This window comes from Chelonia mydas, chromosome 4 (genome assembly GCF_015237465.2).
Source record: "Chelonia mydas isolate rCheMyd1 chromosome 4, rCheMyd1.pri.v2, whole genome shotgun sequence".
Taxonomy (NCBI): Eukaryota; Metazoa; Chordata; order Testudines; family Cheloniidae; genus Chelonia; species Chelonia mydas.
Genome location: NC_057852.1, coordinates 30,304,005 through 30,329,137, shown reverse-complemented (window position 1 = coordinate 30,329,137; position 25,133 = coordinate 30,304,005). Strand labels below are relative to the sequence as shown.

The window sequence follows — 25,133 nt, the reverse complement described above, 5'->3', positions numbered from 1 at the left end:
CCATCTCTTCTTTGTTGGAGAAGGCAGATGCTGGTGATGGTGGAGCCTTCACAGCATGATCCTCATTGCTAGACTGGTTTAATGGGATGGAGAGCACTTTCTGAATGATTTCAATTGCTTCTGTGTACTCCATTAGTCTCAAGGCATCAACCAACTCTTTCACCGTACCACCAGAAACCTATGACAAAACAGAAAGGAAAATAATATACATATCACTGTGGCAGATTTGTTACAAAACAAAGTGTGGCACCATCTATCCACGCAAGGGGAGAACATTATCGAGGGCAGTTGCAAATGACCTTGTGTTCCCTTGGTCCTTTAGAACATCTTTTAAAAAAGAGTTACCTCATAGTTATCCAGCAGAGTTTTGGCTGGGGTAGGACTCAACCTGAAGGCATTACTAAGTATGCCCAGACCCAATTTTTGTGCCAGTGTACACCAGTTTTTGTTTATATCTGGTACTTCTAGTAACTTGTAAAGCTGCTGCTTGGAGTCTTCATTCAATTTTTTCATATCTCCTGGTGAAACAGAGAAATAAACCAAGTTTATTATATACATAAACCCTGCACCTATTTATGCAATCACAGTCACAGTCACATTTTTTGCCCCGAAGCAGAGGCAAACTGTTTAATTAAAAAGTGATTGGTAGACATGAAAGTATTTACTCAATATATGTACTCACACTGTAGCATAACAGCGAGCATGTGGACTATGTCGTGTCGTAATTCCAAAGTCAGAAATAACATACGACTATAAAAAGAACCATATTTATTCTACTAGCAGTGGCGCTTCCGATGTATGGCTTGTGACGCTGGCAGACCAGGTGCCAGCTCTTGCCAGCAGTTTAGGCATCAGCTGAGCACCGGAAACCAGTCTGCTTCACCTTTGTGTTAGTATGGTTAAGATGGGTATTGCATTTATAACAATGTGAGTAGATTTTATGAATTGCCTGTAAGGTGCTGAATGCACTAATCTCGCTTATAACATCCTTATCACATGCTACAAAGAAATATTTAATTTTTTGCTTTGTGACTGTAAAAAATGTTTGCTCTGCAACTATGAACCCAGTCAGGAGGGACTGTCTTCTAACAATCAAGAAGGCCTATCAAAACTATATGGGCCATTGTGGGACATCACAATACAAAGACTTTGTTAATTGCCCCTTCTCACCCAAGAAAAGGCTACGTACAAAAGGACTCATCCCATCAGCTTGAATTCTGGAAGAAGGAAATAAAAATAGCTGACAAGAAAAATTTTCATCTCTCTTTTGCTGTTTGGACTCTCACAGAGCTGGAGCTATGAAACAAAAGCAGAGATCCCCAGGGTCAACCTGGGTTAGCCCTGAAAGACATTCAGAGCTGACAGATTAAGACAACTCCATCGTCTTTTAAAACCATAGACTGTAACTCATTTGCGTATATACGTTTGCCTTTTTTAACCTTGTATTAACTCTCTCACTTCTTTTTCCTAGTTAATATATCTTTAGTTAATTTATCACAGGGTTGGATACAAACACTGTCTTTGGTGAGAGATCTAAGATACAATTTGACCTGGGTCAAAGAGACAGGTCTCTTGCAACTGTAAGCAACCTGAATATTTTGTGATCGTCAGTGTATAGCAACCAACTATCACTAAGTTCAGCTTGCCCGATAAGACGGTTATAGTCTTTCAAGAGTTTACATCTGTTACTAGGTTGGTGAAATCTAATTCTACAACATGCAGCCAGTTTGGAGTCTCTGTCCTGCTTCTTGACAATCTGCCCTGAGGTTGGCACTCAAGGTCATCAGGCACTCCAGACAGCATGACATGGCTATCCCTGTTCTATTATTTATATTGCAAGCTGTTTCTCCTCTATGTTCTGAGCATATTGTCAGTACTCCTCAATTAATAAATGGGTATTATTGCAGCTTTTCTTTTTTAAATACTCTACCTTGCATCAGTAAGTCATCAGAAGTCAACTTTGATTCATAGGGTTTGCCATTTAATATGTCAAATACCTGTAGTGTGGGAAAAGAATTAGTCATTAATATCAATGTTTGGAAGAAACTTGGTCTTTATCCTGCATTTCATCAAATCCAACCCTCATGTTTACACTGCTCTATATTCTCCATACTTTATGTATTAATAGATCAACAGCCACATTTCTTTCTTGTTGTAGGGTCAACAGAACTAAAAGTGCTGCAGAGGAATGGTGCCTCTGCCCAAGTGGGAAATGGAGAGATTGCCTTCTGTTGCCCTTTAAGTAGCTCATCTGGCAAATAGCAACCCTCCCCAAGGTCCAGAGATTCTTTAAGGGAGATGGAAAATCCTCCAAGCACAGTAACCTGCACCCGAGAAAACTAAAAATTTAAAACAAAAATTGTGCATAAATTTTCAAACGTGGCTGCCTAAAGTTAGGCTTCTAAACCCATATTTAAGCACCTGAACAAGGTGGCTAGATTATCAGAGGTGCTGAGTATCTACACCTCCCACTGAGGTCACAGGGTCTGTCTAAATGCAATCAGGAGGTCTGACTGCTTTGTATATAATCACACCCTCTGACTGTGCTGTAGGAACACCCAAAGAGAACTACAGGTGTTCATCACATCTGAAAAATAAGGTCCACTCATGCAATTGCCAAAATACAGATTTAGGGACCTAATTTAAGGGAGCCAAGTTTGAAAATCTGGGGGTTATCTAAAGTTTTTAAATGGGATACTATAAAGTGTGACATTAAGAACTCATGACAAAAATACCCATGAAAGGTGCCCCATACAGATACTAGAGATAGATCCTGATGGACTGATGCCCTGAAAAGGATTCATGGTGAATTGGAATACGCAATCCTTTCAGCCAAACTTTATATTCTGTTTTTCCTCCTGAAGTCTCAAGTGTGACATTTCAAGAGTTTGCAGTCTATTAATATTCGTACTCGTTGAAGCCCACATTAACCTAATTTGTCCTTTTCCTAACCCCTTCCGAGACAACAGAGATTGCTCCAGCCACAGTGAGTGCACAGCTGCCTGCATCAGTTCAGCAGTGACAAATTACCCAAGACTCCTAATGAAGCAATGCTCTTCAAAAAACAGAACCAAAAGCATTGCAGGGGTGGACGCACTCAGTGAGTTGTGCCAAGAGCTGTGATTTGTGAAAACAGTGCAGTTCCCTAGATTTTCATAGCGAACAAGGTCTTTAACGAATGAATGACTGCAGAAACGTGCCACTGTCATGTACTTTCCTCTTCAGATTAAACTAAAAGATAGGGTTTGTGGGTTTTTTGTGTTTGTCCAAATAACTGATAAACCACACAGATCACTTGCCTCCCAACTGGAGGCCATATCCAAAGGTGTCGTTCCAGGTACGATTCCTTCATCTTCACTGTCTTTGTCTCGCATGTCTTCTAGGTCAAACAATGGCTCAAAGTTCTCAATGTGAGGATCTGCACCTGGAGAATTACAGAGCGCAGTTACAACAACTAAAGGTTTTCCTAAGACTTCACTACATTGGATCATACTCAACTATGCAAACTTATGTCTTATTTGGGGAGGTGGGGGGTGGAAAGAGGTCTCATTACACATCCTTGTACAAAAGACATTAGCATGGGTTCATTTTACTTAGACAATTTGTCTCCAGATTTTAAATAGAAAATGTGCTATTTCATACACTGTTGATGAATTGATATAAGCAAAATAAATACATATATTTTAATCAAGCATATAACACCAAAGAGCATTCTGCACCTTCAAAATGTTTTTGCAAATATGAGCTAAAAAGTGAAGCCTCACAACAGACCTGTGAGGTAAGAATTATCCCAGCTACACAGAGGGGAAAAATGGAGGCAGAAAGGTTAAACACTTTGTCCAAGGCCACAGAAGGAGTCATGATCACATCAGAACTGAGACAGGAACTTGGAAGTTCCTGGCTTCCAAATCATGAGCTCAGATCATGAAAAATAAATGTGTCTATGCTGAATTGTGATATGGGATGTCTCACGATAGACCATCAGACAGAAAAATCAAAGGATGGTAAGCAGAGAGTTCTGTCTTGCTCTTGAATTAATAGGGAGGTTTGGATTTTTATTCCAAAAGACAGATACAGCTGTAACACTAGCATTGCTAGAGATCTGAGATGAGGCAGAGAGAAATAGAGACTGTCTCACTAAACATCATAGTTTAAGACGAAAGGTGCAAAAATCAAAACTGGATAAGAATCCTCATCACCAAAAGTGTGCCATTCTCCAGGCTGTTCAGAGGATAAGAGATGGTGGTAAAATTTCAGTGATCTCTCTCTTTTTTTTCTTAAAGCATTCCAGCAGCAAACTAATGTAACACTGAACCATTCAGGGAAAAATCTCCTCAGCTACAGGAAGCTACAAACAAAACACAGCTCAGAACCTCATATGAGATTATTTGCTTGTGAGATTCAGCCCATTTCCCATCCCAAGTACTAACATCATCATAATTTAGCCAGTAGATAGAGGTAAAGAGCCGCACAGTTAACAACAAACTCCCCTTCTACCCCATAGAATTAGTTCCTCATATCTCTAACACATCTCATTTCTACTGGCTGAAAGGGTGGGAGAGGGTCACACTCATTAATGAATCCCTTGTGCCCAACAGAGAAGGCTCCAAGCTTCAAATCTAAATTCTTAATTAGCAATAAGTGACATTTTCATTCAAGTAGAAATGTACTCTCCACAATACTTCCAACCCCTCATACCTGCTGCTTTGAGAAGAGCTGTCAGTTTTGTAGACCCCCTTCCAGCTGCTATGTGAAGTGGAGTTGTTCCATCATATGTAGTACTGTCAACATCTGCATCACCCTAAAATTTTATTGAGGGAGGAAATAAAAAAGTAACGCTACCTGGCAGAGAATACAGCTGGAGCCTCATGTCTGCATAAACACTGTAACCATGCAAATAAGCACCTCTATCCCTATGCACATAAAACCTTTAATCATACCCTGAACAAAAGGAGTTGGAAAATATAATGAACAAATTACTTCTCTGTATACATGAAGAGATGGTGTTTATGTACTCAGATATTAGGCACAGTATATAATCCAAGAAGGATCAGATAGATATTATAGGTTATTAAAAAGCTTAAACTTTGCACCCAATGTGATATTACTGGTGAAGCTCTGGAATGGGTCACTTAGGGAGGTGGTGGAACCTCCATCCTTAGAGGTTTTTAAGGCCCGGCTTGACAAAGCCCTGGCTGGGATGATTTAGTTGGGGTTTGTCCGGCTTTGAGCAGGGGGTTGGACTAGATGACTCCTGAGGTCTCTTCCAACCCTAATCTTCTATGATTCTATGATATTTCTATTATGGGTCCAAACCAGTGTCTACTGAAATCAACCAGAATTTTGCTCTTGAATGGGAGGAGGATATGATTGAGTATATGTGCATGGGTGTACACGCACAAAGTATATTCTCTGTCTTCTTTGTCTGCTTATGCCCCAACCCTACAAAGATGATGTGCTTAACTTTACACTAGTGAGTAATTCCATTAGATTCAAGAGGATTATTCACAGTATACGTTAAGCATGTGCACGTCTTTGCAGGATCAGGGTCTTGGACTGTAAATTCCTCAGGCACTAAACCAAGCTCACTATCAGTGCTAAACAAATAAACTATCACTATTATTGTTCATTATTACAGCATTTGTTTGCCATTCTACCAGCCAGGGTAAGCAACAAAATCATAAGCTGTTAGGAATTTATCATAAAGCTTTCTTAAATAGCAAAGAGAAATGAACTACAAAAAACAATTATGCCAGCACAGCACTCACCTCAAGGAGAAGGGAGCCCGCCAAAGAGATGTTCTCTTGTTCGACAGCCAGATGCAACGCAGTTCGCCCAGACTTTTGTTCCTGAGCATTGACGTCAGCTCCAGCAGCAATCATCTGTCTGAGACAAGGCATGCTATTTGCCATCACTGCCATGTGAATCACATTGAGACCTACAAAACAAAATACACACGAACACTGACAAATATGGAAACATTGTGGTAATAAGTTTTTATAACACTTCATCCGAATACATATAAAATGAATATATACAAATCTGTTTTGTTATTTTCTCTCTCTCTCCCCTGTGAGTGTGTGAAAGAGAAAGCAAGAGTGGAAAATTGTGAGCAGTGAAGATAGCTATGAACAGCACCAGTATAAAGTTTATCCATCTTTGTAATATGTATTAAAAATTAGAATGTAAGAACATAAGAATGGCCATATTGGATCAGACCAATGGTTCATCTTGCCCAGTATCCTGTCTGCCAGATTCTTCAAATGGAATGAACGTAACAGGGCAAGTTATTGAGTGATCCATCCCCTGTCATTCAGCCCCCGCTTCTGGCAATCAGAGGCTTAGGGACACCCAAAGCATGGGGTTGTGTTCCAAACCATCTTGGCTAATAGCCATTGATGGAACTATCCTCCATGAACTTATCTAATTCTTTTTTGAACCCAGTTATATTTTTGGCTTTCACAACATCCCACGGCAAGGAATTCCACAAGTTGACTGTGCGCTGTGTGAAAAGTACTTCCTTCTGTTCATTTTAAACCTGCTGCTTATTAATTTCACTGGGTGACCCTTGTTCCTGTGCTATGTGAAGGAGTATACAACACTTCCTTATTCACTTTCTCCACACTCATCACGATTTTATAGACCTCTATCATATCCCCTCTTAGCTGTCTCTTTTCCAAGCTGAAAAGTCCCAGTCTTATTAATCTCTCCTCACATGGAAGCTGTTCCATACTCCTAATCATTTTATTGTCCCTTTCTGCACTTCTTGAAATTCTAATAAATCTTTTTAGACATTGAGTGACTAGAATTGCATGAAGTATTCAAGGCGTGGGCATATCATGGCATTATGATATCTGCTGTCTTTCTATCTATCCCTTTCCTAATGGTTCCTAACATTCTGTTAGCTAAGCAGATGTTTTCAGAGAACTATCCAAAATGACTCCAAGATCTCTTTCTTGAGTGGTAACAGCTAATTTAGACTTCATAACTTTGTATGTTTACTTGGGATTATGTTTTCCAATGTACATTACTTTGCATTTATCAACACTGAATTTCATCTGCCATTTTGTTGTCCAGTCACTCAGCTTTGTGAGATCCCTTTGTATCTCTTCACCGTCTGCTTTGGACTTAACTATCTTGAGTAATTTTGTATCATCAACAATCTTTGGCATTTCACTGTTTACCCCTTTTTCCAGATCGTTTATGAATATGTTGAACAGTACTGGTTCCAGTACAGACCTTTGGGGTCCCCACTATTTACCTCTCTCCACCAGGAAAACTGTTTATTCTTACCCAATGTTTCCTATCTTTTAACCAGTTACTGATCCATGAGAGGACCTTTTCTCTTATCCCATGGCTGCCTACTTTGCTGAGGGACTTTGTCAAAGCCTTTCTGAAAGTCCAAGTACAGGACACACTCAATCACCCTTCTTCACATGTTTAGTGACCCCCTCAAAGAATTCTAATAGATTGATGTTGCATGATTTCCCTATACCAAAGCCAAGTTGACTCTTCTCCACATACGATTCTCATCTATGTATCTGATAATTCTTTTCTTTACTATAGCTTCAAACAATTTGCCTGGTACTGAAGTTAGGCTTACCAGCCTGTAATTACCAAGATTGCATCTAGAGACTTTTTAAAAAAATCGGCATTACATTAGCTATTCTCCAGTCATCTGGTACAAAGGGTGATTTAAGCGATAGATTATATACCAGAGTTAGTAGTTCTGTAATTGCATGTTTGAGTTTCTTCAGAACTTTTGGGTGAATACCATCTGGCCCTGGTGATTTATTACTGTTAAATTTATCAATTTCTTCCAAAACCTCCTGTATTGACATCTTAATCTTGGGCAGTTCTTTAGATCTGTCACTGAAAAAAAGAATGGCTCAGGTGTGGGAATCTCCATCACGTCCTCTGCAGCGAAGACTGATGCAAAGCTCAGTGGTTTTGGGGGAGGGATAGCTCAGTGGTTTGCACATTGACCTGCTAAACCCAGGGTTGTGAGTTCAATCCTTGAGGGGGCCATTTAGGGATCTGGGGCAAAAATTGGGGATTGGTCCTGCTTTGAGCAGGGGGTTGGACTAGATGACCTCCTGAGGTCTCTTCCAACCTTGATATTCTATGATTCAATGGCCTTGTCTTCCTTGAGTGCTCTTTTAGCACCTTGATAGTCCAGTGGCCCTCCTGACTGTTTGGCAGACTTTCTGTTTCTGAGGTACTTAAACAAAATGTTTGCTATAAATTTTTGTGTCTTCTGTTAGTTGCTCTTCAAATTCTTTTTTGGCTTGCCGAATTATAATGTTACATTTAACTATCCAGAGTTTATGTACCTTTATATTTTCCTCAACAGGATTTGACTTCCAATGTTCAAAAGATGCCTTTCTTTCTCCAACTGCCTCTTTTACTCTGTTGTTTAGCCGTGGTGGCATTTTTTTGGTCCACTTACTGTTTTATTTAATTTGGGGTATACCTATAGTTTGAGCCTCTATTATGATGTTTTTTAAAAGTTCCCATGCAGCTTGCAGGCATTTCACTCTTATGACTGTTCCTTTTAATTTCTGTTTAATTGCCCTTTTTGAAGTTAAATGCTACTGTGGTGGGTTTTCCCCCCTGCAAGGATGTTGCACTTAACTACACTATGGTTGTCACTACAGAGAGGTTCAGTTATAGTCACCTCTTGACCAGGTCCTGTGCGCCACTTAGAACTAAATCAAGAATTGTCTCTCCCCACTTATGGGTTCCAAAACTAGCTGTTCCAAGAAGCAGTCATTAATGGTGTCTAAAAATTTTATATCTACATCCCATCCTGAGGTTAAATGTTCCAAGTCAATATGGGGACAGTTGAAACCCCCCATTATTACTAGGTTTTCTGTTTTTGTAACCTCTCTATTCTCCCTGAGCATTTCACAATCACAGTCACCATTCTGGTCAGACGGTTGGTAGTATATTCCTACTGATATACTCTTATTATTCAAACTTGGAATTTCTATCCAGAGATTCTATGGTACAGTTTGATTTATTTCAGATTTTTACTCTTTTTGACTATGCTTTCTTCCACATAGAGTGCCCCGGCTCCCTTCCAATGCAACCTACTCTGTCATTCCTATATATTTTGTACCCTGATATTACTATGTCCCATCATTCTACCAAGTTTCTGTAATGCCTATTATATAAATATTCTCATTTAATAACAGGCATTCAAGTTCACCCATCTTATTATTTAGACTTCTTGAATTTGTATAGAAGAACTTAAAAAATTTGTCAACATTTAATTTTCTGCCTTCATGTGATGTAACTGAATGGGACTTTTTTTTGTTTGACTGTTTCTCTTCAGTTCCTACCTATACTTTATCAACTTCTATCACCTCCTCTTTACTAGGATACAGAGATTACAGGATTAATAAATCCTTCCCTAAGGGATGTGTCTGTCTCAATTGTGTGCTCCTTCATACCTGTCGGCTTTCCCCCACCTCTTAGTTTAAAAGCTCCTCTATGACTTTTTAAATTTTACATGCCAGCAATCTGGTTCTGTTTTGGTTTAGGTGGAGCCCATCCTTCCTTCCCAAAGGGTTCTCCAGTTCCTACTAAACCTAAATCCCTCCTAAAACACCATCATCTCCCCAAACATTGAGACCCTGCAATTCTGTCTAACTGGCCCTGCCTGTGGAACTGGAAGCATAATTACCGTATATACTCGATCATAAGCCGGTTCGTTTATAAGCCGACCCCCGCAAGATGGATAAGTAAGAATGGAAAATTTTTAATGACCCATTCATAAGCCAACCCTATAATTCAGGGGTCAGCAACTTTGGCTCCCGGACCATCAGGATAAGCTGCTGGCGGGCCAAGATGGTTTGTTTATCTCGAGCGTCCGAGGGCACGGAGGTAAATCTAAGTAAACAAAGTGTCCCTGTGCGCCAGCTGCTTACCCAGACGGGCCGGGACAGCAACCGGTGGGGAAATTTTTTTGAGGGGGAGATGCTGGGGGTCAGGGGAGTAACCCCTGTGACCACCCCCCACATGACCCCACCACTAGCCTGTGACCCCCACACTCTCCCCATCCCATCCCTTCCCACCTTAGCTGGGGAGGGCAAGGGGAGGATGTCTCTGGCCTGGCCAGAGCTGCTCCAGCAGGCCAGACCGGGGGGCGCGGCCACATCATGTTCCAGCGGGCCGGGCGGTGCGGCCACAGCCTGCTCTGGGGGGAAGGGCTGAGCGGCATGGCTGCAGCCTGCCAGCCCCAGAGCTGCAGCTGCTCTGGAGGCTGGTGGGGAGAGCAGCGTGGCCAGAAATGGAGAGACTCTGGCCCCGCCTCTTCCCTTCTGGCTCTGCTGGCTGTGCTGCCTCTCCTTGCCCCCTCTGTTGGAGGGAGGGGCCATGTCCCACCTCTCCCCTCTTTATACCCGTTCATAAGCCGACCCCCTTCTCTGATGCTTCCCTTTTTTACAAAAAAAATTCGACTTATGAACAAGTATATATGGTAATATGCTTGTCCAAGAAATAATATGAAAAATCGCTGTGATCCTTCCATACCTTCCCCATTTGAATTGTTGATCATTGGAGATGTCCTCTCATGCTTAAGGAGTATATTTAAAATCTTGTCATCTCCTTCTTTGGCAGCTAGATGCAAGATAGAATTGCCATGTCGATCCAGAAGGCTGACATCAGCTCCAGCCCTCAGCAAGTCCTCTACCACATCTGCCTGCTTTGTGACAACTGCCAAGTGCAATGGTGTCTAGAAAAGGCAGGGAAAAGTAACCACAAGAAAGTGAGCAACATATATGTCATTTTCACAGAAGCCTCTTAAAAATTACTCACAGTGATCCACAATTTTAATGTTTTATTCTTACACAAAAAAAGGTACTACGATAATTGAAATGCTCGATGCAAACTAGTATATATTTCCTTCCACTGAACTGTGAACACGATTCATACTTGTACTTAAAGGTCATAAAATCTCCATAGCCCAGTATCAGCATTCAGATTAAGGAACTGATCATTCGTTCCTCAGGCTCTCAAAACTCCCAGTGAAGTCAATGGGAGCTTTAGGTGTGCAAGGACTGGGTTCTAAGAGGCAAATCCACTCTCTATCGTCGAGACCAAGTAGTCAAGCTTTTATGGAGTTGAACAGGGTGGAGGACTGAGGAAGTGAAAGGATCCACGTGGAAGTGGATTCTCTGGCCTAAAATCAGTCCCTATGCTTGCCTGGACCCAAAAGGACCTGAGTTCTGTGTCACACAGGGAGTATAAACCCAAATCCAGCCTTCCCATCTGCAGCTGAGCCACTCCGCTGATTCCATTCCTAGGAAAAACTCCATGGCTATGTCCCCTAAATCCTTTAAAATGACTAGGGTACATTAAATGTAAATCTGCTGTTTTCTTTTTAAAACCTGACAAAGCACAGAAGAACGTTGCATTTATATAATGTCTGTCTAGGTAGGTGATGTAATTTGCATGTTCTCCATTAGCATAACAATGCTATCAGCTGCAACACCAACATTAGACTTCAAGGCTTTTACTGCCTCTAACTAAGATTTGCAAAAAGAAAAGGAGGACTTGTGGCACCTTAGAGACTAACAAATTTATTTGAGCATAAGGTTTTGTGATGCATCCGATGAACTGAGCTATAGCTCACGAAAGCTTATGCTCAAATAAATTTGTTAGTCTCTAAGGTACCACAAGTCCTCCTGTTCTTTTTGCGGATACAGACTAACACGGCTGCTACTCTGAAACCTGTAACTAAGATTTGTGTTCATACTTCAACAGGAGGGACTGTATACTGCAGCAGTGACATTCTGGTGGGTAAGCAGCATCATGCTGAACCTTTTATACAAATATTATTGTATTTGTACAGCGAGCTTTCTTACTGTGAGGGAAATCAGACTCTTAGCCTTTAAAAAATATATAATATAATATAATATAATATAATATAATATAATATAATATAATATAATATAATATAATATAATATAATATAATATAATATAATAGCAAAATCAAGCCCAAACCCAACTTCATATTCTGATTACATATTAAGGAATAGTGTATACTCAACTATACACAAAAAATGATTAATTCCATCCCAAGAGTCTAGTGATAATGTAAACTATGGGGGTGAGGCTAGAATTGTTTGTGAATGTCACCAGAATCGTAAGTACAGAAACACGTCTAGAGTTGTTAATTATTTTGGAGCACATGTATAAATCCATTTCCACTATATTTGTATTGTCATGAAGTCCCAGCCCATACTGTAGATTTAAAGTATTATACCCTCTCCAGCCTTTGGTTTACAAAATACCCACTCTACGGACACTTTGAAGGCTTACAGAGGGATTGTAGTAGATGCTGAGAACCTGATACCTACTACTGCCTTGTTCCTTGTATCGCCATTCTACCTGTAGAAAGGGAGTGGGTGTAAAACACTACCAAACCAGAGTTCTCCACTCATTTACACCATTGTTAGATTCATTTTACACCAGTGAAAATAACTACAAAAGGTGCAAGAAAGTGAAAAAATCAAGCCCTTTGGGTTTATCTACGCAGGAGAAAAATCAGACCTGAAACGCTTTCCTGGTGCAGCTCTGAGCGGAGTTCAATAAAACAGGAACACTGCCCGAACCATGTCTGCTTTTCTTTCTTCCTATCATGGGTGCACCTCTCCCAGGGAGTATGATGTGTTTTCCTAGCAGGCCTAGACCTTTAGTGTTTATAGTAGGGGATACGGAAAGAGACACTTTATAGGAGGATTTCCACAGCGCTTTCTAGAACATGTCTGGGCTGGGGACGTGAAAATCTCAGGCTCATGCTTCCAGGACCTAACAATTCTTCTCTAAATGAAGGGAGCATGGGGTTAATCATCTCTTTTTTTGCACATGTGAACGACGAAAGGAAAGGGGAATCTCTGAGCTCAATTTCTGTGTGCTGATACTGACTTGAAGTGGCTACTGTAAAGGGCATTATTTGTTACAAATACCTATATGTGACCCAGCAACTGATCCGCCAGCCTGAAGGAGTATGGCATATGAAAGTTCAAAACATGTTGACAAGGTTGGCACACGGCGATTGATACCAGTAGTTTAGTAACAGAGAAGCCTGGTAAAAAGGGACTGAACAGAAAACAAGATACATGGTATAAAATATGGGTTCTGTTCTACAATAAACACATATTCTGTAACAATGACTGAAGTTACACATATGCACCAATGAGAGTGTGCAACCTCTGTTACCACCTTTCAGTCTGTCATTGTGTCCCACCATCTATGAACTTCTGAACTGCTTGCATTATAGTTTTACTTGGGTTTTGTGTGATGGATAAAAGGGAAAAATAAGTTGCAGAAAATTTCTGTTACCAGTTGGATGATTAGTATCACTTATCACTGCATTCTGGCGTACCTGATAAAGGTCATTTCTCATATTGATGATGTCATCAGAATTAAAATCCAGCACCACTTCTAAGAGGTTTCTCACCAGCTCAGAATGAAGGTGGATAATTGCTAAGTGAAGGACACTGAAATGAAACCAAACAAAACCAAGTTCACTCTAATTGCAAAAATCAAATAATTTCCAATAAGGTTCTGATCGAAATCCCATTGACGACAACAGGTGTTTTTCCATTTATTGTCATGACAGCTCAACTGGGCTCTAAGGTCCAGATCCTCAAAGGTATTTAGGTACCTAATTCCCATTGATTTCAGTGGAAATGGGGTTTCACATCTGAAATCCAAGACTTAAATACCTGCCTTAGTGCACAAAATAGAGTGTTATTAAAAAGACAGTGTATTGTATAAAGAAGACTCTTACTCCAAATCTAGTATTATTTATAACAAGCTTTGTATCACAGAGATGCTGAGTGTTAAAAAGCCTGGAATATTTTAGAGCAGTGGTGGGCAACCTGCGGCTCACGGGCTGGAGGTTGCCCACCACTGTTTTAGAAGCATAAAGCACATGAAAAGTTTCACACTTTCAGAACCTGCATACAGAATTTCCACAGGATTCTGTGTAACTAAAGCAGATTTTCCCATGGGGATTTCCCCAACTTTGTCATTTCTTCTTGTCTTCATTTTCAAAAAGAAGGTGACTAAGGACCCCCAGACTCAAAGTTAGCTGAAGATGTCACGCCCAAGGGAAAAACCCTTTAATATATAAGTGACCACACAAGACAAGACCACTCAGACTATTATAACTCCATTTTCTACTTTCTTCCCAAGTCCCAGGTCTCTCAACATTGTAACAGCATCTAAGAAGTACAATCCTATCACCCAAACCATAAAATGCCTTAATAGCCCCTCCGTTCATTTCCAGATTCAGTTCAAAACTGTCCTGCTTGTTTTGAACCCCTGCCTGGACTTGCTCTGGTCTAATTTCTGAACCTCTCTTCTGTGGCTCTCATGTTTTACTGTGTCTCTTGCAATATATAAAATTTCTTAAGCCTCCAGCTCCTGGAGTTATTCTAATAAGGGAAAATCTGAGCTTTAATTAAAAAACAAAGTTTCTTGCCCTCATGGTTGTGGAGGAAAGCTTGAAACAGTTAATGTAGCGCACCCAAAAAGTTCAGAAACCAGAAGGTAAACACCTCCTGCCAAGGTTCCTTCCCCACTCTGAACTCTAGGGTACAAATGTGGGGACCTGCATGAAAACCCCCCTAAGCTTATTTTTACCAGCTTAGGTTAAAAATTCCCCAAGGTACAAACTATTTTACCTTTTGTCCCTGGACTTTGTTGCTGCCACCACCAAGCGTCTAACAAATATAACAGGGAAAGAGCCCACTTGGAAATGTCTTTCCCTGCAAAATCCCCCCAAGCCCTACACCCCCTTTCCTGGGGAAGGCTTGGTAAAAATCCTCACCAATTTGCATAGGTGAATACAGATCCAAACCCTTGGATCTTAAGACCAATGAAAAAGCAATCAGGTTCTTAAAAGAAGAATTTTAATTAAAGAAAAAGTAAAAGAATCACCTCTGTAAAATCAGGATGGTAAATACCTTACAGGGTAATCAGATTCAAAACATAGAGAATCCCTCTAGGCTAAACCTTAAGTTACAAAAAGACACAAAAACAGGAATACACATTCCATACAGCACAGCTTATTTTATCAGCCATTTAAACAAAACAGAATCTAACTAGATTGCTTACTGACTTTTTACAGTAGTTCTGACCTGCATTCCTGCTCTGGTCCGGGCAAAAGCAACACACAGACAGAGAGAACCCTTTGTTTTTCCCCCTCCAGCTTTGAAAGTATCTTGTCTCCTCATTGGTCATTTTGGTCAGGTGCCAGCGAGGTTGTCTTAGCTTCTTAACCCTTTACAGGTGAAAGGGTTTTTCCTCTGGCCAGGAGAGATTTAAAGGTGTTTACCCTTCCCTTTATATTTATGACGCCCCCTCCCCAGATGTACTATTTAAAGCCAATCTCATGATTTTGGGAGGTGTGGGAGGGTGGCTCATTAATTTTGAACATTTGGGGTTGGCAATACTGTGCTACTTCTTCCCTTTCTTTCTCCACTTGTCTAGCACTGGCCTCCTCTTACTGTCTCACCACTCCTATAGAAGAGCTGCCTCCTCTGCAGCTCTTGCCAAATGGAACAGACTTCTTATAACGCTGACAGTCTGCCTATATTCATATCTCAAAGATACTGATTCTCCTTTGCCCATCATTCCTTATTTCTCTTTCCTTCTCCTAATATTATTATTCTACCCTGTAACTGTATTTAACTCTGTAAAGAATAGTTGAATATACATTCCATGAAAAATCCATTAATTCATCGAATGGTCTAATAAGGTGGGCAGCTTTAACAATGTATCTTTTGGCACTACAGTGAAAGGCACAAGGTCACAAGGCCGCCAGGCATCCAGGGAATTGTGGGTATCCAGTAGAATTGTCTTTCTTGAAGTATGTTACTGAATTTATTAAATAAGTTGTTTTTATTTTTTATCTCAGAATTCAAATTCAACATATTTAAAATTTTTTTAGGGTCATTTAAAGATACTTTCATCAGTTACATATTTTTATTAAAGGCAATCAGATTTGTAAACAGTAGATTTCAGTAGAAAAACTATGGGTATTGATCCTAGAGTCTGCAGTTCTGTGCTGTAAAACAACTCTTGCAGGAAAGCTAGCAGCCACAATCATCAAGAGTTTGCTATTTTACTTGGTATTTCTGAAGTGTGTATAGGAACTGAGCGCTCAGGAAAGGAACTAGGTCTCAAGATCCTGGAGACTGAAATCTACCATTTATCCCCATGACAGCTACAGCATGTCTGGGGATAAATAGCTGTCTGGGGGCCGCAGTGTAAGCTCCCACGCCATGGATCACAACCTTGATCCGGAGGGACTGCCTCTAGGTAGTTTATTTTCCACGGATCATTCAGTTCTTCGCCTTTGCTGAAACTATCAATAAATTAACTGGGAACCGGACTGAGAATAACAACTCATTTCACCCAGAAAATTCATCACCAAAAGTTCTAACAATTTTATTGCTAGTTCCTGCTCATTCTTATTCCTGTTGTTTTCAAAGCAGACATTGGATTGCCCAAAATTGGGCAAGCAAAGTGCTTTAAAATAACCACTGTCTCTAACAATAAATTAGCGAACATTTTGAAACATTTAATGTTCCTTGCTTTTTCAGTAATCTGAAATCCATTTCCACAGAAACTGGAACAAGAATAGCAGCCTCCCACTAGGTTATCAAAACACTTGATAGTATGTGTTAGTCATGCATAATTTCTCATGTGGCAGCTACAGACTGTCAGCTCTGAACAGCTTCTACCGTATGTTATGCTTCAATTTAGAGGAAATCTCTAGCCCAAGCCCTCCATGTCATTTAAAACACAGTCATCCTTTGAAAAGCTGCAGTGCAAACATGGTAACTTCTTATTCAATAGCTTTGCTCTTGACCTGTACTGAGAGTTACATCTCCTGGATTTAGTTTTGAAAAAGTAGATTTCTCGCTACTTACTTGTCACCATTTTCATCCTGGACGGCAGTAAGATGTCGCTGAACAGCTAGTAGCATCTTCACATCACCAGTTACAGCATAGTCAAAAAGAGCATTGGCATGATGTTTAGCCAGCTGCATTGCCTTCTCCAGGAACAGACCATCTGCAACACAAATCATTGCGTTCATCAGAGTTACAAATTATCTCAGTGCAATGTCCAGACATAACACAGCAGGTGTGGAGCTTGTAACAGGCTGGCAGTGTTTTCCTGAGGCACTTCACACCATTCAGCAGGTGTTGATTCTGCCTGGGGAATGCATACTGTTAAGTACATTCTGCTGACTCACAGAGGCGCCTACAGCTAATTACCACATACAGATGGAGGTAGTGGCTCTCTAGAAAGATGAACTAGTGCATGGGCTGAATAGTCAGGGAAGAGAAATCCTAGGAGCAACCACATCTGAGGAGAAGACTTGAGCTGCACTCTGTGAAGGGGGTAAATTTGGACTATGCATAATAGTGGATTATATTTGAGAGCAGTTTGGGAAGAGAACCTGCTCACAGAACTTTGAAATACTTCATGTTTCTTTGGCTCATTCTCAGCATCTCAAATTGCTCTACAAACAGCCTCGCGACACATCACCTTCATAATTTACAGATGAGGAAAAGGAAGGTTAACTGACGTCGAAGGTCACACAGAAAATCTGTGGTAGAGCCAAGAATCGAGCTCAGGTCTCAACAGCCAGTCCTGTACCTTAACCGCAAGATTATACCATCTTTCCTCCTTTCATAAATACATCAAAGAGAATTTTAAAATTAAACGACAGCTTCAGATTAGTGTCAAAGCAACATAACCACAGCAATTTCAATTACCAAATACACTACAGGAAAAAAAAAAGGAAAGAAAGATTTGTGCATGTCATCGGTGGAACCAAGTCACAAACTGCTGACCAAATAAAATCCACAGCTCCAAATGAGTGGGAATATGGTGAAGAGGGTGAGGCGAGACAAAGTTTCAAACCACATTTACCATTCTGGAGAGGACTGTGAATTGTACCAGACAGTCTATATTCCTAACGATTCCAAAGTGAGATTTCATGGGACCTTGTAACAAATTAGTATGAGCAAGCAAGGAAAACAGCACTTGCGAGCTAAAACACACATGTGTACACTGAGGAAAGGAATTCAGGATCTTTTGCTATGTAAAAAATAACACTGTAACACTTGGGATAAAAGAGACTCTTCAACTGTGGTCAGTATTAATGCCTGTGTTCTTTTTTTAGGCCACTCACTAAGGGTTACATAATTATACCCACGTCAGGCTGACATTGCAACTTGCACAGGACAGTGGCTCCTGTAGACACATGATTAGCCTGACAATTATAACTTATTATTACCTCTCAGCACTAAATAACAGATTTAGAGTCTAATGCTAATGCAATCAACACACTACTTGTGTGTCAAGATAGGACACCAGAGGCAACATGGTCTCTTTCTCGTCAAACTCTGTTCCAGACTTTTGTATAAGCAGGACACTAAATGTCATAATGAGCTCTGGAAAAAGGCCTACTACATTGTCACTGGAATAAGAGAAGATACATTTCCCTTAAATCCAGTTGTCAAAACTGTGCAGATTACATTAAATGGGTGCACTTCACAGACCCAATTCTTCTGCATATATTCTTCACACAAATTGGAGTCCCTGTTTCTCTCCTTTTTCTTTTTGTATAATTGATAAAGAAATAATCGTCAGCTTCCTGATGTGCTGTCTCTTACTCACCCATTAGATTCAACAATCCAAGCCCTTCCTTTCATTGGAAACAGACAGACAACATCACGCCCTCACACAAGTGCACACCCATCAATTGCTAGTTTTGTTTTCTGAACTAATCCAGGAGTTGACTCTCAGAGCCAGCAAGCAGCAATTTCTCTCCAGGGCACCACATGATCTCTCAAGTGCCAAGAAGCGACTTAGGGAAGGCTTCAATACTGAAACTCTATTACTGTGTGAACTTGTTTTCCCAATCCAATGCCTGTCGAATTGTTATAGTAAATGACACATAACAAAACCAGCACACAACATAATATGTCCCTTTTTCCATTCCAGAAAGGAGGAGTGTTCTGCATGAAAGAGCTACATATCGCATTATACATGGGACAGGGAAAGCAAGTTCCTTCTCTGTCATTTCTACTATAACAAACAACCAATAGCATGTCTCCAGTGAATCATCCAAGACACATATGGCCTGGTTTTGATAGATGTTGACTATGATGGGAGTTATGGGCACTCAAGACCTCTAAAAATCTGGCTATCTAACCCTCAAAATATGGACTGATCAGACTGTCAATAAAAGGAAACTTGACAAGGCAAAGGTGTAAATTTGTAATCTCCAGAGGGCTAATATCCTAGTACAAAGACTTCCTTCAACCATTCCTTCTTTTCTGTTTTTTTTTTTTTGTATAAAGACTTTGCTGTGAAGCAGTGCTGATTTGATTGTTGAAGTTATTCTTTATTTGGCAATGGATGCAGTTTATATTAAATTTAACATTTAATAAACTGCTCCGCATGCAATTTAGAAATAGATTTGCATTGATTGATTGCATGGAACAATGATGCAACAATTACATACCTGGAAATAACACCTTTCCACACATATAATGAAGCCTGTTAAATATTAAGGACCAAACCTTTTGCTGATTTACAACCTGTTTAATTCTACGGACTTCAATGGGATCACAGAGTCACTGGGAGACAGTGCAGAGGGACAAAAGCTTCTGCATAGAGAGCCCTGGCATACGTGGATCTTGGGAGATCCCAGGTTTAGGAGACTGATCTCCTGCCATTTCCAAGTAGGAGCAAATTAAACCCTCCCACCCTTGCAAAGATGGAAACTCTGTGAGCGGGAACTTTTGACATTTCCAGTCCTTAATGCAGACTTCTCCCACGGCGAGATTGGCTCTATGAATGGCCCTAAATAAACTGATTGGTTCACTTACCCTGTAACCTACAATCTGCTTCAGCTACTTCAGCTGTACATGACAAAGTAACATCCTCCTCCTTATTATCACCGCTACAAACTCTGGACTCACTCCTCTCTGTGATTTCCACTTTCTTGTTATGTTTCATATCTGGTTTGTCATCGTGCTTATTGCAGCTTTCCCCATCCTGTTCAGCCATGTCATTTGCAATTCCTTACAACACAAATGAAAAGCATTAGTCTTTTGATACTGTGATTCTTTTGTACAAATGATAATGCTCTATGGGTCTCATTCACACCCCAATGAAATCAATGGAAAGATGCCCATTTACTTCAATTGGCACTGCATCAGGACCTATATCATTAAATGCTACAGAGTCACTGCACTTAAGTTCATTACCCAGAGAGAAATGTAACTTGTTCTCAAGTTATTTAAGATTTTCACTTTACTGACACCCATATTAAAGTATGAAATTAAACAAACCAATTGTCTAACAATAAATGTAGGGATGAATTCTGATCTCAATTGCAATGTTACAAATCTGCAGTATCTCCACCAAAGCCAACAGGATTATTCCAGACTGATATTGGTGTAACAGACCGTACAATTTATCCAGCAGATGTTGGAAATAAATGGCCCCACCTGTCTTTTTCACCAAAGCTCTGGGGCTTTTGGGTTTGAAGTGATTTCCCCTGGTTTTGGGCACAAAGAATGAGTGTGTCCTTACTGTTAACTTAATTTTTCAGGTGGCCATGCATGTTTATCACATTGGGCCAGACTGTGGCTCTCCCTTAACCCAGCCAGACAATAGGGAGAGGAAGGGCCAGCTGGGAGCAACTCACTGGAAAGGGAAGGGGAATAGCAAGGACCATGCAGTATCTTTTCAAGAGCTATTGCAGATCACTCTCTCCGCAGAGCAATAAGGCACCTCTAAGAGGCATTTTGCTTCACAGAAACAGGATGCTTCTCAGTGCTTTCTCTGGACAGGGCTGACTTTACCATGAAGCAAACTGAGGCGGCCGCCTCAGGTGCCAGACTGTGGGGGGCGCCACTAGGACCCAGAGTGTAGAAAATTGTGTCTGCTGCTGGTGCATATGTAGTCTCTCTGCTCTAGATGCACAGAGATGGTGGAGTGCTGTGCTGGAGGAAGGAGGGCACAAGAGACATAACAGGCAGGCAGGAGAAAAGGTGAGAGGGAATAACAGAAAGCAGCAGCAGCTGCAGGGAGAGAGAGGAGGAGGAGCTCTTATGTACCTCTCTAGCACCCCCAGGAGTCTGGACTGATTAACACCAGCTTCTCCGGGAGCTTCCTGTTTCCTGCTGCTTCCCTGAACCCAACTGAGGAGAACAGGCAGTCACCTGAAGTAGTAGGAGCCAGTTAGACCCTTAAGACGCTGATATCTTCCCTCACTCAGGACCTGCTACCAGCCTGCTTATTTGTCCCCTTCAATTGAGTGTTGAGAGCCACCATAGCTGGCACAAAACAGCAGTCATGAGTGAAAGAAGAAAATGCCCCTCTGGGGCAGCATTCAGAAAAAGAAAGCAAGCAAAGGAAGCTTTTCTATCTAAGCAGGAAGGAGCTCTCCTGAGATACACAGACACAAATGTTCACGGTGAGTCTTCTGGCCCCAGTGAGGATGTGAGTGGTGAGGAGATGCCTGATCTTCCAGTTAGTCAGAGTGCAGGTGACCTGGCAGCTACTGCAGCATCCATAGCTCCATCTCAAATGGATGTAACCATTCCTGAAGAAAAATGTTGATCAGAGAAGAGTGTGGTGGAGGTGCAAGAAACAGCTGCTGGTAAGTTTAGTTCCTTAAGTCTAGATGATCCAGGACTGTGGACCCACTTGAGCAGTAGCCTGAGGGACTTCCTTGTACTGCATGGGCCACAGCAAGTGAAAAACTTCATGTTCCCCAAAGACAATGAAAAGAGAAGTTTCCGTCCAATATATTACTGGCATGAAATCCCTATTGGTGACAGAGTGGAGAGGCCATGGCTTATGTACTCAAAAACCCAGAATGCTGCATACTGTTTTTGTTGCAGACTCTTCCAGTCTAACGTTCCAGCCACATTGGGCTCTACAGGAACAAAGGACTGGAAAAATCTGGCTAGAAATCTGGCATGCCATGAGAAGGCAGCAAATCACCAGACAGCATTCCATAGGTGGAAAGAGCTTGAGATGAGACTAAGGTTAAAGGCCAGCATAGATGATCAGCATCAAGAGAAGATTGCATCAGAGTCTCTTTACTGGCAAAATGTTCTGAAAAGGCTCTTTGCCATTGTGAGAATGCTTGCTACCCAAAACCTAGCACTGCGTGGCACTTCAGATCAGCTGTAGGTGCCAAACAATGGAAACTTCCTTAAAATTGTGGAGCTGATGGCTGAGTTTGATGCTGTACTCCAGGAGCATCTAAGAAGAGTCACCACCCAAGAAATGTACACACACCACTACTTTGGAAAAACCATTCAAAATAAGATCATACAGTTCCTGGCAACAAAAGTCAAACAGAAGATTGTAGCAGATCTGAAGTCAGCAAGATATTACTCTGTTACTCTGGACTGCACGCCTGACATCAGCCATACAGAACAAATGACTTTAATGGTGCGTTTTGTAACAACAACAGAACCTAGTGAAAATGTCTCTGCAATGGTGACTGTCAGAGAGCATTTTCTAGAATATATTGACATTGATGATACTACAGGAGCTGGTATGACAAATGTGCTTCTTAAAAAGCTGGAAGATATGGGAATTGCGATAGCTGACATGAGAGGTCAGGGCTATGATAATGGTGCCAACATGATAGGAAAGAACAGAGGAGTGCAGACACAGATCCGAGAGTTAAACCCTCGAGTTTTTTTTGTCCCATGCAGTTCTCATTCATTGAACTTGGTGGTCAGTGATGCAGCACCAGCTTCTAGTGAAGCTGCTGAATTTTTTAATGTAATTCAAAGCATCTATGTATTTTTCTCTGCATCAACTCATCAACGGCAAATTTTGAAGCAACATCTGGGAATATCCTCTCTGACACTGAAACCACGGAGTGCCACAAGATGGGAAAGTCGAGTGGAGGCGATAAAGCCTATCAAACACCAAATTGGGAAGACAGATGATGCCATAGTTGCCATTATGGAGGCTAATGCTATGACAAGAACTGTTCGTGGGAGAATAGTGGCAGAGGGAAATGGAATCACCAGAAACATACATAACTTCAAATTTCTGGGTGGCTTAGTGTTGTGGCATGACATACTGTTTGAAATACAGTAACTCCCCAGTTAACGTCCTCTCGCTTAATGCTGTTTCAATCTTACGTCCCTGCTCAATTACAGAACATGCTCCATTAAAAATTGTGCAATGCTTCGCTATAATGTCGTTTGGCTGCCTGCTTTGTCCACAGCTGGCAGCCCCCTATCAGCTCCCCTTCACCCCACCTCCCCAACAGTGCCTCCCGCCCGCTGGCAGACCCCGTGGATCAGCGTCTTCCCTCTCCTCCCCCCGCCTCCTGCCCGTGTCAATCAGCTGGCTTGAGGCATTCTGGAGGGAGCGGGGAGGAGCGAGGACTCGGCACGCAGGCTCCTCCTCCCTCTCCTGCCTCCCGAATGCCGCAAACCAACTGATTGCCGCAGGCAGGAGGCAGGGGAGGGAGGGGGGAGGCTGTCCGCTGAGTCCTCGCTCCTCCCCACACCCTCCTGCTCCCTGAACGTCACAAGTCAGCTGATTGCCGAGGGCAAGAGGAAGGAGCGAGGACGCAGCGCTCCTCCCCCCTTCCTCCCCTCCTTTCTGCCATCAGCTGGCTTGCAGTGTTTAGGAGGCAGGGAAGGGAGGGGGAGCGTGCGTGCCGTGTCCTTGCTCCTCCCTCCAGAACGCCGCAAGCCAGCTGATTGCTGTGGGCAGGAGGCAGGGGAGGAAGGGGGGAGGAGCAAGGACGCTGCGTGCAGAGTAAAGGGGGAGGAGGGGGGGAAAGAAGAGGTGGGTTAAGGGTGGGGGCTTGGGGGAAGGGGTGGAGTGGGCGGGCTGACAGTTGAGCCCCCCGCCCCTGGTGCTTGCAGAGTAGGGGAAGCTGCCGCTGCTGCTGTGCAATGTGCTTTTCCTAGCCTACAGCACCTTCAGCATCCTTGCCTGCCTCATTGTCTCCAGTGCCAGTGGGCTGTGCCTGTGTAGGGTAAGGCAGGGGCACCTCCCAACTATAGTACTGTACTGTATGGCAAAAAAAAAAAATTCCCTGGAACCTAAACCCCCCATTTACATTCATTCTTATGGGGAAACTGGATTTGCTTAACATCGTTTCACTTAAAGTCACATTTTTCAGGAACATAACTACAATGTTACGTGAGGAGTTACTGTAAATGTTGTAAGCAAGAGACTCCAGGGTGTTGACCTTGATATATCTGGAGCAATGGAACAACTGGAAAAAGCAAAGTCATACCTACAGTCTTACCGGTCAGATGAGGGATTTCAAAACGTTCTGAAAAATGCACAGAAGTTGACAGAGGAACTTCACACTGAAGCTATTTTCCCACCCATTCAACAATACAAGAGTCACCAAAGAAGAAGACATTTTGGTTACAAGGCACGGGATAATCCCATAAGAGACCCCAAACAACAATTCAAAGTTGAATTCTTTAACCAGGTGCTAGATTGTGCAGTACAGTCAGTTGAAGAATGTTTCATGCAGCTCAAGGAACACAGCAGTATATTTGGGATGTTGTATGAAGACCTACACCAGCAATGCAGGGCACTAGAGACAGTGTTGACACCCGATGACATGCGTGATATTGATGCGAGTGATTTAGGTGATGAATGAAAGCCCTTTCAAAATACATTTCAGCAAGATCAACTCTAAAGGCTGTTCCGGAATATATGTGCACAAATAAGATGACCATCTTCTTTCCAAATGCTTTTGTTGCTCTGCGCATACTTCCAACACTTCCTGTAACAGTTGCCAGTGGAGAACTCAGCTTCTCCAAGCTGAAGTTAATAAAAACACATCTACGCTCCACAATGACACAGGAGAGGCTGGTTGGCCTTGCAACCATCTTAAAAGAGCATGAGCTAGCCCAGAGTGTGGACCTTCAGGAAGCAGTTCAAATCTTTGCAACCGAGAAGGTACGGAAAGGACCACTTTGATTATTCAAACAGATAAAAATGCCAGTGAAGAAAAGAAAAGTTAACTTTCAAACGCCTGAACAGCAAATGTAAGTGTTACTTAAAATTTTTGAGCAA

The 25,133-nt window shown here is 41.7% G+C and overlaps 1 protein-coding gene across 5 annotated transcripts in view; it reads right to left on the bottom strand.

The window, feature by feature from the left end:
• The window catches only part of NFKB1 (nuclear factor kappa B subunit 1), a 95,879-nt gene that overhangs the window by 2,621 nt on the left and 68,125 nt on the right, over positions 1 to 25,133 (bottom strand). For 4 of the 5 annotated variants that reach the window (XM_027833492.3, XM_007054382.4, XM_027833498.3 and 1 more), the window contains exons 14-23: positions 19,931 to 20,125; positions 16,955 to 17,096; positions 13,396 to 13,510; positions 10,537 to 10,738; positions 5,769 to 5,938; positions 4,699 to 4,801; positions 3,300 to 3,424; positions 1,931 to 1,997; positions 346 to 518; positions 1 to 178 (exon numbers count right to left, since the gene is read on the bottom strand). In XM_027833492.3, the coding sequence (XP_027689293.2) occupies positions 1 to 178; positions 346 to 518; positions 1,931 to 1,997; positions 3,300 to 3,424; positions 4,699 to 4,801; positions 5,769 to 5,938; positions 10,537 to 10,738; positions 13,396 to 13,510; positions 16,955 to 17,096; positions 19,931 to 20,125 (1,470 nt within the window). The remainder of the gene's footprint in view (positions 179 to 345; positions 519 to 1,930; positions 1,998 to 3,299; positions 3,425 to 4,698; positions 4,802 to 5,768; positions 5,939 to 10,536; positions 10,739 to 13,395; positions 13,511 to 16,954; positions 17,097 to 19,930; positions 20,126 to 25,133) is intronic. The other variant, XM_037896972.2, reaches the window with a different exon arrangement.